This window comes from Cupressus sempervirens, chromosome 7, assembly GCF_028749045.1.
Source record: "Cupressus sempervirens isolate cs-2001-9-10 chromosome 7, ASM2874904v1, whole genome shotgun sequence".
In the NCBI taxonomy this organism is placed as follows: domain Eukaryota; kingdom Viridiplantae; phylum Streptophyta; class Pinopsida; order Cupressales; family Cupressaceae; genus Cupressus; species Cupressus sempervirens.
In genome coordinates, this window is record NC_143124.1 from 901,934,257 (window position 1) to 901,950,799 (window position 16,543).

Below are 16,543 nucleotides of genomic sequence, written 5' to 3' on the forward strand. Positions count from 1 at the left end.
TAATTTCTACATCACCGGCCAAAGGTTTTGCAGTTGCACCATCAATTGTTGGCCATAAAAATATCTCAGCGCATATTCACCCTTGAATGTTGTTTCTTACCTTAAACATCATCTATACAGACAAACTAGCATCTGCTTCCTACCCAAAAGCTATCTAGGACCTCCAAACATAATTGGCATACTCGACATCAATAGCCCCAACCCAATTGCCACCGCAGCCCTCACCAGCCTTGCTCAGAAAAATAATCATTTTAACTAACATGTCCATCAGATACCCTTGCATTTACTTACGTACCAATTTACAATAATATGACCACATCAGCCCAAAAACGTGAAATTTGGTAAATTAAGAAACAGTGCCATATTAAGTGGCATCTCAAAAATGTATAAACAAAGGCAACCAGTTTATATTACAAAGATGAGCACCTAGAAAGGGCTTATTTGCATATTCATGCTTAACAATTTACATACGTTTGTTCATGTGGACATGCACACTTTAAACTACTTATGCTTATTATCCTTCTTGTCTGAATCTGATTCACTTGCATTGTAACCTGCAAAACAACTTTTGATTAACCTGGAAGCCCTGTATCAATGAAAGACTGCAAGTTTTTAAAAGCATTTAAAGGAGCTGCAATCCCACCTGGTGGCTTGGAACTTAAATTTACATATTTTAATCTAGATTTCGTAGCTTTCTGGAACCATGCTTTTCCCTGCCCGAACAAAAAATGAGGAGAAAAATTTAATACTTAAACAAAGAAATCATATATATGGAACCACACTCGACCATAGATATCTGTCAATCAATAGCCTTGTACCTTCTGTATACTCTGGGGAACACCATAGCCATTACAATACATCTGCCCAACAAGAATTTGCATTCCTACATCACCAGATCTTGCTTCTTTCAAGGTATCTTGAAACCAACGCTTTGTACATAGTGAAACTACATCCTTTAAAGGTATCTTTCTTCGCTCTTCTTCCTTGTGCATCCTTATGTTAACACTCTCCGATGCAGCAGCCTTGTGCATCCTTATGTTGACAATCTCCGAGGCAGCAACCTTATGCATCCTTATGTTAACACTCTCTGATGCAGCAGCCTTAACCCTCTCTGAAGCGGCAGCCTTAACCCTCTCCTCAAAAGCTTTAATAGTTTGCTTTCCTTTCACAAAACTTTCTGCCATATTGCTAGTTTTGGCAATACCTTTAAGTTTAGCAGCTGCTGTGCTTATCTTAGCCATGAATACTTCTCAGATGAACTGACCTGTCAGCCAGAAATTGATGTCAGAAAAGAATATCTATTATGTCCATCTCCATACCATTTGCTACCCAATTTCTCATTATGCTAATGTAGCATGCTGCATTATTCATCAACTCAGCGGATCACAAATTCCACTTAAGTAAAAATATGCTTACTAAATGAACCTAGGACCATTCAGAAAGCACAAAATCCCAGTTCTGAAATTAATTCAGATAGCTGGTTATGAAAAGATAGTATAACAATACAAGGCATAAAGCTGTAAAATAGTAAATTAGAATTACCATATACTTGAACATTGGAAATGGAACATTAAACATTGAACAAAAAAAAATTTAATAGTCAATCAGCAAATGGAAGGAGTTCTATTATATAAGAGATATCAAAAGTAAAAATATCTAGTCATAACGATGATCACATTGAGTACCATGATATCAAATCAAGTACAAACTACAAAAATCAAAATGTAGTGAAGGAGGCCTCTAATCATCCCTCGAGAGGTCAGCACACTGGAACTATCAGACTCCAAGGTCAAGAACCACAAAAGGAACACCAGCCAGCCCTGCATCTGAAGCATCCATACCCTTGGGGCAAACAGAACCCAAAAACAAATTAAAATTGTGTCTTTTTTTTAATTTACACTTTTTATTTGTGCTGTGATGGGGGGCGCTTGAGTGACCCAGAGGAGTGAAGGGACACTGCTGCATCTCCTTGACCACCCCGAGGACACCAGGACATCCCTGCATTTCTGGTGGATGGTCGCAAGTGTGCCACTAGGGATGCCAGAACAATGTCCCCATTCCAGGAATGCTGAGGATTTTGAGGGGGGTGGAGGACACATCTCCAGGGCACACTGTTATATACCCATGTACTTTTCCCTCACGTTTTGAACCCATGGCACCTGGGTTGTCCTTTATGCATTGACTAGTGTACAAGAATCTCATTGGATACAGAGCTTTTTTAAATGTCACAATATATCCCGATATATCGTTTTAATGATAGGGTTCTTAACAGTTTCCTAAAAATGTTGAGAGTTTTTCAAAATATCATTCACTGCAGTGCTCCATTAAGTTTTCACCAATATTTATGAAGTAATATCACAATAAATTGAAAGAAAATGCAATAAATGACAGATAGAAAATTGGCAATGTACTGGAGTGGGAAATATTGTTGAAACAGGAATCAAAAGTGAATGTCATCAACATCCCCACCAAAGACAATGTCATCATCAAAGTCTTCAGCAATCAACAAATTTATCACCTTCCATCCTCAAGTACACATTATTGTCTTCTCTAGTTCTCTTGAAGCTAATTTTTACTAAGAATAATTGTAACCTTTCATACTATGCTCTAAGTGTTTGTTTCAACCCATACAGTGCTTTATGCAACTTGTAGACCATATCTTGATCTTCTGATAATGCAAACCCTTCAGGTTGTTCAACTGCAACATAAACTTCTTCCTTTATTACACCATCAAGAGAGCAGATTTCACATCCATCTAGAAGACTTTGAACTTCTTGTAGGTTGAATTAGTAATAACATTCTAACCCCTTAAAGTCTTGCCACTGGTGCAGTGGTTTCTCCATAGTTCAGTCCTCTACAAACTAGTCTTGCCTTGTTTCTAATCACTGCACCATCTCTTGAATACCATTTTGTGCCTAACACATTTTTGTCTGCAGGTCTTGGAACTAAAGTCCAAGTATCATTCTTCTCTATTTGATTAAGTTTCTCTTCCATAGCCTTCACCTAATCATCACTTTTCAATGCTTCCATTATCATATTTGGTTCAAATTCTGAAATCAAACAAGTGCTCTCTCTAACCTTTCTTCTAGTTTGTACACCTGCATCCTTGTCTCCAATTATCTGTTCAATATAATGATTCAACTTCACATACCTTGGCAGTACTGATTCAGGCCTTTGAGCTTCTTCTTCTTCCACCAGTTGAACTATTTCCTCTTCTACATTGTTTTGTTTAACGTTTGTTTGCTCCTTCGGTTGTACATAAACAATTTCCTTATCAGAATCATCGTGAACAAGATATAACTGGAAATTCATCTACCTTCACATTAGCACCCAATCATTTTGTTACTCCTTTTTTAAAACATTTATATGCTTTGCTTTTGGTAGAAAATCCTAGGAAAAATCCTTCATCACTCTTAGAATCAAATTTTCCAATGAGGTCATCTCTTTTGATATAACATCTACTTCCAAAATCTTTAAACTACTTCACATTAAGAGTATGACCATGCCACAATTCATAAGGAATCTTACCAGTTCCTTTCTTCTCTTGTACCCGATTCATAGTGTACACTACAGTGTTAATAGCTTCTCTCCAAAACATCTTTACAACATCACCTTGAATCAACATGGTTCTAGCAGTATCCAAGATTGTTCTATTTCTTGTTTCAACTATTCCATTATGTTGTGGAGTCCTTGCAGCAGATATCTACCTCTTGATTCCATTCATGTCACAATAGTCAATAAACTCCCAAGAAGTATATTCTCCACCTCTGTCAAATCTTAAACATTTCAGATTCTTACTGGTTTCCCATTCAACTAGAGCCTTAAACACTTTGAACTTATGAATACTTCAGAACTCCTAATCCTTGTAGGAACACACAAGTCAGTATGGACCAAGTCCAAAACATTCTCAAATGAATAAGATGCGCTACTGAAAGTAATACTACTCTACTCAAGTTACCCGATTGGCATTCTTTGCACATAGCATTGTTTGGATTCACTAATGGAGGAAATCCTATAACTACTTTAGTCTTGTTTATCTTAACAAAGATATCAAAGTTCACATGGCAAGATCTCTTATACCATAGCCAACTCTTCAACTTTTGCAACCAAACAATTGTTAAGAATAGTACTCAAACGTAATAAATTACCTTTTGTTTGTCTCCCAGTAGAAATCAAATCTCCTAGGCTTCCTAGAATCCTGCACATACCTCCCTTGAAATCTAGATGATAACCTTTATCATTAAGCTGACCAACACTAAGCAAGTTGTGCTTCAAAGTTCCAAACCTTCAACAAGATGTACACCATCAGCTTTACAATTACTATTCAAGAAAATAGATCCTTTACCTTCTACCAAACATGGAGTGTTGTTACCAAGTCTTGACAACACCACCATCCAACTCTTCAAGCTTGATGAACTTGCTTCTATCACTGGTCATGTGATGAGAACATCGACTGTCAATGACCCAATCACTGATGTGATCTAGATGTTGGACTAAGGCTTTCTCACCTTCACCTTCTCTGGTCTCTTCCTTGACAACAAAAACCACTTCTTCTTCATCATTACTCTCTAATTCATCATCTGTCACCCCTTCATCAACTACAACATAACATTGCTTCATTCATTTTCCCTTAAATTTTCTTGCTTTATCCTTTTCATTGATAGTAGGACATCTAGCAGCAATGTGACCAATCGTTTTGCATGAAAAACATTTCAGAGGTAATTTGCTTTTGTACTTATCAGTACCTCTAGACAACTTCATTGCAAGTAGAGCTTCCAACTCATCTTGTCTTTTTTCTTCATCAAAAATGTATTAATCTCTCTAACTTCTTTGCATCTACTTCCCAGTGTCAATAATAAGGAAACCTTGAAAGCTGCTTCAACCTTAGGAATACTAATATATTAATTGTTCATCTCAAATGCAGTGGGGATTCTAATTAGTCCATCAATGGAAACTTTATCAAATGCTCTCAACCCATGAATTGCAGAATCTCTAATGGCATAAGCAGGCAGCAAGGTTCTCGTCATTTAACTTACCACTTCTCCATCGATAATGGTTTCATCGGCAGTTCTGATTGCAGCAACCGCTTCTTTCAACCTATAACTATACTGAGCAACATGTTCACCTTCTACCATTTTCTTGTCCTCCTATTTCCCTTTCAAGCTTCCAACCCTAGCTCTTTTTAATTTTAACATGTACATCTCTACTGTAGTCATATTTTTTCCCAATCTTCATGTGTAGTACTAAGTCCACGAATTTCAACAAATTCAACATCAGATAGGGTACTTACAATGGCATCTAATGCTATTATGTAAATTGTCTCCACCTTCAATTGATTTGCATTGATGTCCCATTAGGTTTAGTATATTGGTTAACATGTGTCCAATATTGTGGCCCCATTCCTATCATATAGATCTCCATCCTATCATACCATATAGAGAAATTTTCCTTATAAAACTTTGTACCTTCTTTCTTCATCATCTTGATCTTTACCTCAAGTTGTTTAGCTTTCCACCAAGAGGACAAAGCTTTGATACAAATCATTAATATACTTAAAGGTCCAAGATTACTGAGAGAGGGGGCTAAATCAGTAATCTATCAGATTCAAAACTCTTTCCAACTTATCAAATAAACATCAACCAAAGCAAATCTTAACCATTCAATGATCCACTACATGCATGCAATGTAAACTTGCGAAACTATCAATAAAACAACTAATAAAATATCCACACAAGTAACACAAAGACACCAATATTTTTCACATGGAAACCCTTGGTCAAAGGGAAAAACCATGCTGGGAATTAGTACACAAATATTGGTCATAGGGAAAACCACGATGGGAATTAGTACACACAAATATTTTGTACTCTTGTAAAATGCACCATGTTAAAGGCTTAGCCCTGTTAGGAGCTTACAATAATAGTAATACCCTGTTAGGAACAAAACCTGTTAGGAGTCACCCAAATAAGAGATTTGCCTCTAGCCCTGTTAGATTCTTTACCCTATTAAAAGTAACCGCGCTGGAGGATTTTGAACTCAAGCTAATGAGCCACCAAATTAAGGGAACTAATCTCCAGACCAGTTAGGATCCTTCTCACACGATTAAGGGATTTATACTTAAGAACCTATTTGGATTCAACAAGGTAAGTGATCTAGGAATAGCACTTCTCAATTGCTTGTACAAATCCAATTCAGCTCTATATTTGCCTCTAATCGCACAAATTCGTCTATCAGCTTGATAGTACACACCATTGACGATAATCACACTTACAACTACATCTTGTCATATAAATACACATTTCAATCTCCAAGGCGGCCACCGCCTTGACCAAAACATATTACACTTGCATTCCACCTTAGGCCCACTAAATCCTAATTTGTCTTTAACCAAATCATCTCAATCACCAATTTAAACTGCACATCAATTCAACAAAGAACATTTGGTCTTGTGCACTTTTTTCCAATGAACATGCATAACTTCAAAAAATTCAATCACAATGACCACTGTATGACCAATTCAACATATAACCCATTAGTGCAACATCATAGCCACATCATCACTCAACTTAACATTGCAAAAGATCTATCAGAGTCGGCCCAAATATTACTGATTGAGAATCAAACATAAATTGTTTCAAGTGTTCTTGCTTTTTCTCATGAACATACTTCAATTGATCCAAAATATGTCTTCTTGTAAATCAAATGATGCACAATTGTGACAATGATCACATAATTGAGTCTATATCATTAATCTTGAATAACATCTAGAACATCATAAATTAGATAGACCAATCAAATCATTTATTGTCTATCACAAACTCTTCACCCCAATAAAACTGCCATACTTCAATCTATCATAGCTTTCCCTGTACTTGTGTGCAGTACATGAAACTGCACATACAACATCTACAAACATCTGAGTCTACAATATCAATTGCACATCGTAAACCAACACAAAATCAATCACACACTTGATTTGTACTTTGGAGTGTGTAGAGCAATACTCTCTGGTAAACAGTTATCAATGATAACACAATAACCAATCAATTGACCATCAAATGTGCACTATGCAATCTCTGCAACACAATTTGCATTAGCTATGCCAACAATTTTTACTTCAAATCAATGAAAATCAGTTTGCAAGTGTTTGTTAGAATATTCTCTCTCTCAGCAAGATACAAGTCAAGAAACGATGAAATAAAACTCATTTGTGCCAATTTTATGCCTTAATGCACGAGTGGTCGAGTTTTTACCAAAGACTCAACAAGCTTTTCTTGTGAATCATAGTCGTAACTATTCACCGAGGAAATAAAAAACTCACGAGTTTTTGCATCACTCATCAAATTTTCGAAAAGTAGTCCAGCAATGACTAGATCTATTTTGGAGCATAGAAATGTTCCAAAGTTGTTTTGGAAAAAGGCAGTCAATACTAGAGTTTGTCTTATGAATCAATCTCCCACACCGGTCATTAAGATGACCTCAAAGGAGGCTTGGTCTAGACGAAAGCCCAAAATCAGTCATCTAAAGGTTTTTGGCTCTACAACTTACTCTTGGATTCTAGACGCCAAGCGCACCAAACTAGATACCAAGACTCAAGAATTGATGGTCACAAGGACACAAGGCTTATTAGTTTATTGTTGTTGATAAAAATTGTCTCATATTCAATTGAGATATGGTGTTTGATGAAGAGCGAGGGTCCTATAAGCGTTCTCCAATTTTAAGCCCCAAGGATAAGCCTCCACAAGCTAGAGATTTGGATGGTCATCTTCCATTTGGTTCAGCAAATGGGAGGGATTCATATAAGATGGGTCTCACCCACCATTCCTCGAGACATTCACAATCCACGTTAAGCAATCTCGAGTAATGTTATTTTACTGCAGTAAATGTTGGTTCTTAAACTCTTTGGCCTACGTGGTGGACCAAGACCACTAGTGGTCTTCGTGATGAACTTATTGAGGGTATTGTTGTGAGGTTTTCACACCATCGCCCCAAAACTTTGGGGACCCCCTTTTTTTGGGCAAGCCTTGGCAATTTTCACGGATTTTTGGAATATTTTGGTTGCCTTAGCAAATTTTTCGGAGTTGTCCAGAGGTTTCGAATTGGTAATTTTATACCTTGGACGCCTTCGAGCCAGGAGGGGATTTGGTTTGTTGTTTTTTTCACCCGGTGCTAACTTGATTTTCCAAAGTGTGTAATTTTATCCTTAGGCCAAACAAATTTCAAAAACAACATTTTTTCAATAGTTAAAACGAATACTTGGCAAGATAAAATTACAAATTTTTTGACTTTGATGATTTTTTTTGAAAATTTGAAATAATTGTATAAACTTGAGCATTTTCAAAAATGAATTTGTTAGATTTAGTCATTTCGGAAAATCTTGAAATATTTTTGGTGAAAAAGAAAATTTTGATAGTGAAATTGAGTTTGCAGTTTGAATTTTGACTGTCAAGAAATTGATTTATTTTGTTATAAAATTGCAAGCATATTGCAAAATTGAAATTGGATTAAATTTGCAAAACTGAAATTGGATAAATTGCAAAATCTCATTAAATTGGTTGAAATTTAGCCTAAAGGATTTTTAAAATGTTAAAGGAAATTGGTAAATTGGAATTAAAAATTGATTTTAGCTTGCTAAATTCGATTTTAATAATATTTTAATTGCCAAAACATTATTAAATGAAAATTTTGACATCTCTTAGGCTTGCCTTGTTTCTATTTTGTAATTTTTAATCAAAACTAGCAATTAAATGGGCCAATTTCACTATGGGCTAAGTAAATTTAATGTTGCATCTAAATCTGGACCATTAATTAAGGGGCTAATTTAATTTTGTTTTCCCTCCAGGCAGGTCGGCCCACTTGGAGAGGCAAAAAGTGTAGTATAAGAGGGGCTTTCCCTCCTCTTATTTTCTCATTCTTTCTTCCTCCTCCTCCTTGGATGTGAGATTTTCTTCTAAGGGAGGCAAATTTCTTGCTTGGGCAATTTTTGGGACAGATTTTTCCATTTTTTGGAGACATTTTTATCCTTCTTGCTTGGGCGAATTTTTGCCCTAGAACAATTTTGGAGCAAATCTGATATTTTTTCCAAGTTGGGCGATTTTTTTGAAGTCTGATTTCTCCATCTTTGGCTGTGATTTCTCCTTCCAAATTTAGGCAATTTTATTTGGTGAAGAGGCTATATGATTTAAGGTCTAGTTTTTGGCAAATGTGAGCAATTTCAAGGAAGTCAAAATTCTGATTTTTGCTAGGGCATCATTATTTGCAAGGAGGATTGAAATTTCTAAGATCTGATCCGAACTTGAAGAGGGTCTTGTTATTGGTAAAGGCAGATTTAAGGTAAAATTCTATTAATTGTTAGAGGTGAAGATTGGTTTTAATGGTGGATTCTATTCCTTGTTCTTGCTTGGTTCGCTTCTCTTGTTTTCTTCTTGCACTCAACATCCACCACTTCATCATTCCATTGATACGCTGAAGTTGGGAGATATTAGTGTAGATTTCATGATAGGACATTTGGAGAGATAGAAATAAGCTAGACCACCCCAGGATTGAAATTGGGAGATATAAGTGTAGTCCATCCTAAGGTAACGAAGAGGCAAAAATAAGTGGTAGTCCCATCCTTAGGAAAGAAGGTTGGAGATTGATAAGTGTAGAGATAGGACTTGAAGAGGCAGAAATACGCTCGATTCCATCAATAGAAAGGTTGGAGATTGATTAGTCCATATCATTCAGAACGAAGGGGTAGAAATAAGTGTTTAGGATGGTAGATGTTAGTGCAAGCAAGAACCCAAAGGGGATGAATACCAAAAAAGACAAGGAAGACATGATGCCTAAGACCACCTTCTTTTTGAAAGTGAGGCGAATAAGTGATACCAATATCAGTACAGTGAACATGGTACTGTTGAAGGACAGATTGAAGGAAGGACAATCCCCCATGGCAAAGAAGATCTACAAGAGCGAAATCATACATGCGGCAGATTTCCCTCCCACCTTGCCTTGTCCAAAATTGGTAATGGAATATGCATCCCAATTTGATATTGTTACAAAGTCCATTATTTTTGTTGAAGGGAAGAGAGTGTTAGCCAACATCGGTGGACAAGTGGTCGAAAAAGTATTTAATATTCCCCAATATAAAAGCATGACAGTGGTAATGAAGGATCAGGCGGCTAAGTTATTTCAAAATAACTAGGAGGCCCACTCCATTCATCTAAAGCAGAATTAGTTGCACGAAGGCAAGAAGGGAGTTACCAAGTCGTCAAAACTCACCAGGTCAGATTTCAAATCAGAATATGGCGATCTTATTGTGCTTCTCAGCTGAATCATGGGCGTGGCTCAACGTATGCAATTCAAGAACTAGATGTACTACTTTATTGATGAAATTGAAAATGGAAAGAGAAAATTTGATTGGGCTAGAATCATAAGTGAAAATTTAGAGTTACAACTTAGGACACTGCAAAATCAAAAGTAATTCTATATGGGATCCTATCTTTTCTATCTGATTACAAGACTGTATAAAAATCCTTAACTGAAGGCCTTAGAAGTGATTGGCAATTGGCTGGAGCAATGTTTGGTGCATGAGTGCTATCCACAGCTTCATTTGCACAACACCAAAGATTATAAGATGTTTTATGACGCCTTTGCCATGAAGACAGTAAGGATATTACAAGGGACACTTGTGAGAAGGCTCTCAACGGAAGCAGAAGTAAAAGTTAAGAAATATGGGAGTTGGTTCATCCAATTTTCACAATTTACATATATTAAAGTAGCAAGAAGTACAGTTTGTCCGAAGAGACTTCCAAGGTACCCACCAACAAGGTAGTTTTGATGGAGTTGGCTAGGCAACTTGAGCATTATGACAAAATGATGAAACTTAGAGGTGAGACAGGGAATACCTTCTCATTTGGAATAGGCAATGATACTTGCCCCAATCCTGTCACCTTTACAATTGTGGAGAAAGAATTAGAATGGTATCATCGAGGATGGTATAGAGCAAGACAAGGATTCGATCCTGATGGTCTTATCAAGGCATCTCATGAAAAAACATTCAACCATATTCCTACTATAGAAGATTTTTGAGCCAATGCACAGGATGACTTTCATGTGAGGAAGCTAGCTTTCTGAAGATTGTCAATGGACATGATGAGGGCAATAAGATGGAGAGGCCTTGATATTCCTGATCAGCTGGAAGATGATGAAAATGTACAAAGAAATGATTATGATATAGTGGATGGAATGGAATTGGGTCCAGTGGATTGGGATGATCATCAGGATCCTTCCTTAGAGGCAGTTACAAGGACAGTTGATCTACACACCAAGTCATGGTACAATGAGAAGTTAAGGCAATTACAAAGTCGGAAGGTACGCCTTATGAGAAGATGAAACCAGAGGAAGAAGTCCAGCGAAGTCAGTCGAACAAAAAGGTGAAGGCAGTAGCCAACAACAAAGAATAGTTAAGAGCAAGAAGAGAAATTTGGAGGCTAAGAAAAGTAAAGAACATTAGGAGCCTCCAGCAAAGAAACAGAATGCAACACCGTCAAAGGAGAGCATAATTGAGGCTAGAGGCCAAGAGGATAATACAAGTGGACAAAGGGTCGCGATAGAGGTGAGCTCTAATTTGAAATCAAGTGGTTACAGTAACAGTACCAAGTACTCTCCTCTCTTGGAGAACCAACACGAAAATGATGTGATAGTCACTAGTGAAGAAGAGGATAGGCCAATTGATATTGAGGAAATAAGCCAGGTGCCCAAGGCCGTAGGTGATGCTTTTCTAGTTGAACCGAATCCAAATTTGGGGAGATGCACTGCAACACTAAGGTTAAGGCAAATGCTTATGCCAAGAGACAAGGTGGTGATTGTCCGTACAATTGAAGATATTCAAGGGTTAGTGGAAAAGGATGATAGTGAGAAACAAAGACAAATTGCAAAAAAGATGGCAAAGGTAATTAGGATCGATGATGATGGTTACTGAAAAGTTTAGATTGCTATACTGAAGGTTAGCAAGGCAGTGGATGAGATTGTAGCTCAGGAATATGAGATAGTAGAGCATAACTTGGGAAGAATCAATTATGACATGGAATGTGAGGAGATCTAGGAAGGCATGGTTTCAATTAGAGAAAGGTTGAGGAAGGCAAATGAGAGGATTGTGAAGTTGGAAGCTAAAAACAAGTATTGGAGAGATTGCCAGCCTATCCAACAGTTGCACCAAGCAACTCTTCCACAAGACAGCGGGAGCAATATAGAAGAGATATCGACTCAACTGCACAAAGTCAAGGATTGGATCCATGATATAATTCAAGATGGGCGAAGTTTCTTACCTTCCTTTATTTCGACATTCAGATCATTGGTGGCTATAAGAGACAAATTCAGAGCATTTGAAGGGGAGTGGAAGGATTTCCTTCCAGTCAAGGACTTGGCCATTACCAGGCTACATGCATTTATCGAGCTACCAAGAAGATATTTGGAGAGAACCAAGTTGGTAGATGGAGGAATGAGTATGGTGGAGTCTTGGTTTGTTGCCTTGACCATCAAACTGTGGATACTTGAAGAGATACGAAACGAGATTGCACAGCACAGCCCAGGTTTTGACACTTCCATTTCAACCATGATGAGCGATGTTGAGGCTACACTTGATTTTGAAGATATTAAAGAGGAGAACATCAATGAGACAAAATTTGGATCAAGATTGGATGAGTTGGGGAAGGTTGCCATCAAGAAAAAGCATTTGGGCACCCTTGCTCTCTCAATGCCTTTATCAAATATGCGGAAGAATATGAGAAGGATCATGAGAAGACACTGCAAGTGCGAGCAACATGATGAATTCAGCTAAGCTCAAGATGAAGCACACGCTTTGCCCTCCCATGAAGGAAGTCAACGACACGCTAGCCAAGTTCATTGCCTTGGCTAAAAAGATGAAAGAAAAGGGTAGAATTATATTAGAAGATCATTTGATGTAAGCCCAAGTGGCAATTTCTCCTTTCTTTTGGGTAAGATAGGTGTCTGATTCTGATTGGCTACCATTTTGGTGCCTTCCTCATTTGTTGCCACTTTTTTTTTTTTCATTGGTCCATTGATGAGGTGGCATCTTCTCATAGGCCAATGGGGTGGCAACCCTAATTAAGGTTTCTGGGATCTAATGTGGATCATTGATTTTGTCTCTTAATCTCTACCGTTGGTTGTAATTTTGGCCCCTATATAAAGCCATTTGCTCTCATTTGTAAAGAGTTGAAGAAAATTGTTGCTTAAGATAATACCAAAATTGTCTCTCTTTATCATTGTTGTGACTTGCATGGTGGTTAAGAACATTGGTGTTATTGCATGGTTTCTACTTCCAATAGTTAGGGTTAAATTTCCTTGAAGTTGTTAATGTAGATTTTATTTCAAGAAAGTTGTTAAGAGTAGGAGTAGATGGATAGTTGCATGGTGATATTAGTGGATGTTTGATAGGGATCTATAAACTAGGCCACTAGCATCCTAGTCGCTAGTTAGGAAGCCTTGCGTGGCAATTTAGTCTTTTTCCCTTGAATCATTGCATCTATGGAGGTAGAGCCACTGGTAAACTTTCATCAGATTCGATCCCCGTCCATTTGTTAATTTTTCCATTCATAGGAGTAGTAGTAGAGCAGCAAATAGTTTAGTAGTTGGAGTTCTGAAGAAGAAAGTTAGAAAGGAGAAGCATCATTGGCAGACACACCCTCCATCATCATCACCATCAACATCATTTGACATTCATATACTTTACCAAGCCAAACATCATCATCATCACAACGAGAGTTTGACAATCCTTGAATGAACAATGTAAGCCCACCTACATGATTAACCAACAAATCACATCAATATAACTGAGTTAGTAGCCACAGGTGTAAGGAACATTGGAGTTTTCATCATGTCTTCATGAGTATTTACTTTTCAAGAGAGGGATTGAGTGTTTGATATTCCATATCAAGTATTCAATCGCTATATGTTATGCAGTGGTACAAAACTAACATCAACAGGTAGAATAGCTCAGAATAGAGCAAACAACATAATACAGTCAACTTTGCTCTTATGGCAAATATTCAGAGTACTTTTGAGCCTCAAATATATTTAGAGGCTAAAGGTATACCAAAATGGGAACAAGCTATAGTTGCTAAATATTAGAGTCTCTTGAAATCAACATTAGAGTCCACCACAAAAGAAGCCCATTGGTTTTTAATGGGTGTATAAGGTTGATGGCACACTTGAAAGGTACAAGGCACAATTAGTAATTCTCTCAAAAGAAGGGCAATGATTATGAGACATTTGCTACCATAGCCATAATGACTCATGAGCACCAATCAGTTTCTCCTCACTCTTTCAGCTCACTTTGGATAGATAGTTCATCAGATGGATGTCAAAAGTGCTTTCCTCAATGATGATTTGCAAGAAGAGGTCTGCATGACACAACCTCCAATTTTCACACTAGATAACAATAGGTTTATAAATTAGTAAAGGCCCTCTATGGCCTCAAACAAGCTCTTTGTGCACAGTACGTCAAGATTGATAAGTATTTGATTGATCAAGAGCTTTAATTAAGTCCTTCTGATTCTAATCTGTGTCAAGCATGCTAGTGGTGAGACTTTTATTCTTGTCATCTATGTTGATGATCTATTCATTATCGGTCGTGCAGCACATTTAGTTGAGCAAGTCAAACATGTGCTAGACATTTCATACGACAGATTTGGGACTTCTCCATTATTGTCTCAGTGTAAACATTTGGTAGACAAATAGCCCCATCTTCATTTCACAGTCAAAGTATGTCAAATGTATGTTGGATAAGTTTCAAATTCATAATTGCAAACCGACGTCTACACCTGTGGAGAAAGGACTCAAATTCAGCCAAATCAGATTCAGTGGTGGTGGATAGATCAGCATTTCAGCAACTAGGGGGCAGCCTCATCTATCTCACTACCACTAGACTTGACATTAGCTATGTTGTGAGCTACATCTCTCGCTTCATGGAAGCTCCAACTGTTGAACATTAGGTTGCAGCTAAGCATGTACTGAGGTATGTAAAGGGCACTCTTGATCTTGGCATTGTGTACAATAGAACCACAAATCTTAGGCTTGTTGGTTTTACAAACTCAAATTGGGCAAGTTGTGTTGATCACAAAAAGTCTACTTCTAGGAATGTTTTCAGTTTGGGCATTACTGCAGTCACATGGACTAGCAAGAAGTAGTAGGCGATAACTCTCTCCTCCAATGAAGCTGAATATTGGTATATTGTTAAGGCAACTTGTGGGGCAGTTTGATTTCGAAGGATACTTGTAGACATGCACATGCCTCAAGCAAGACCTATTCCCTTGTTATGTGACAATTAGGGATTAAAGTTTGTCAAATATCCAGTCTTCCATGACCAGACATAGCATGTTAAGCTTCACTGTCATTTCACTTGCAAGCTTATCAAAGACGGATCATTGATGTTGCAATATGTCCCCACTGAGGACCAAACTACTGATATACTGACCAAGTCTCTCATTCTAGACAAGTTTGTCAAGTTTGGGGGCAGCTTGGTTTAGTTGATAAAACAACCATTAAGGGAGGGTATTAGAATATTTTAGTACCTCAGATTCCTATACCATTTGAGTCTCTTAGAATGTCTTGCTAATTTTAGCCAGCATTCAAATTCTCTAGTTAATAGCCATGTGAGATTTACTTTTCAATTGTATTAATCAGTTTTATTTTAGTCATCGTTATTTAAGCGACTCGTCTTTTTTGCTAAAGCTTTTGTAAACTCCACATATCGTTGTATATTGTTAATACAATTACACTTTTTAATTTTTCGGCTTGCATTGGGGTTACAACATAAAATTGTCAAGAACCTTCTTCAAAAGCCTTCTACAATATCCTTGCTATTTATATTTACTAATTTCTAGATTCAAATAAAAACCCAAAGCAAGATGCAAGTATTTCATAAAAATTTGTGAGCTATATACAGTTTGTTGAGAATTCACTAACATGCAACAAGGGTTCTTCAATATGTTCTCTACAAACCAAAAGGGTATTCTTTATTTGAGGTTGGATGTTCCGATGGTGTTTGTGAAGTGGTGGTATGCTCTCTTTGTTTTTGTGGTCATGTTTAATTTAGTTGAGGTTAACAAGGATTCCTCGTATTCTTCTCTACATACAAAAGGTTATTGTTTATTTGGGGTTGAATGTTCCGATGGTGTTTGTGAAGTGGTGGTATGCTCTCTTTGTTTTGTGGCCATCTTTAATTTTGTTGAGGTTATGGTAGAGTGAACGGGACAATAAGCCTCTAGTTTGTAATATATTATACCTAAGTTAACGGTTCAAGTTCGGTTTCAAAGAACCAGTTCGCTAGTATGACAAAATTTGAAATGGGGTGTGAGTACGTTTGGGCTAGTTAGTACAAAAACAGGTAAAAAATATACATACATACTAATATTTATAGATAAATACACATACACACACACACGTATGTATGCAGCCTAGAAAAATCAATAAAGATTGGAATGTTGTATAGTATCATAAAAACAACAAAAACACTTAAACTTGTAACCTTAGCATCATATCT

General features: G+C 37.1%; 1 protein-coding gene across 1 annotated transcript in view; it reads right to left on the reverse strand.

The window, feature by feature from the left end:
* Positions 1-249: 249 nt before the first annotated feature.
* LOC149550417 (uncharacterized) overlaps positions 250-16,543 on the reverse strand; it is a 29,038-nt gene continuing 12,744 nt past the window's right edge. The window contains exons 2-4 of the mRNA XM_089793436.1: positions 819-1,264; positions 644-713; positions 250-554 (exon numbers count right to left, since the gene is read on the reverse strand). Coding sequence (XP_089649562.1) covers positions 502-554; positions 644-713; positions 819-1,241 — 546 coding nt within the window. The 5' untranslated portion in view covers positions 1,242-1,264 and the 3' untranslated portion in view covers positions 250-501. The remainder of the gene's footprint in view (positions 555-643; positions 714-818; positions 1,265-16,543) is intronic.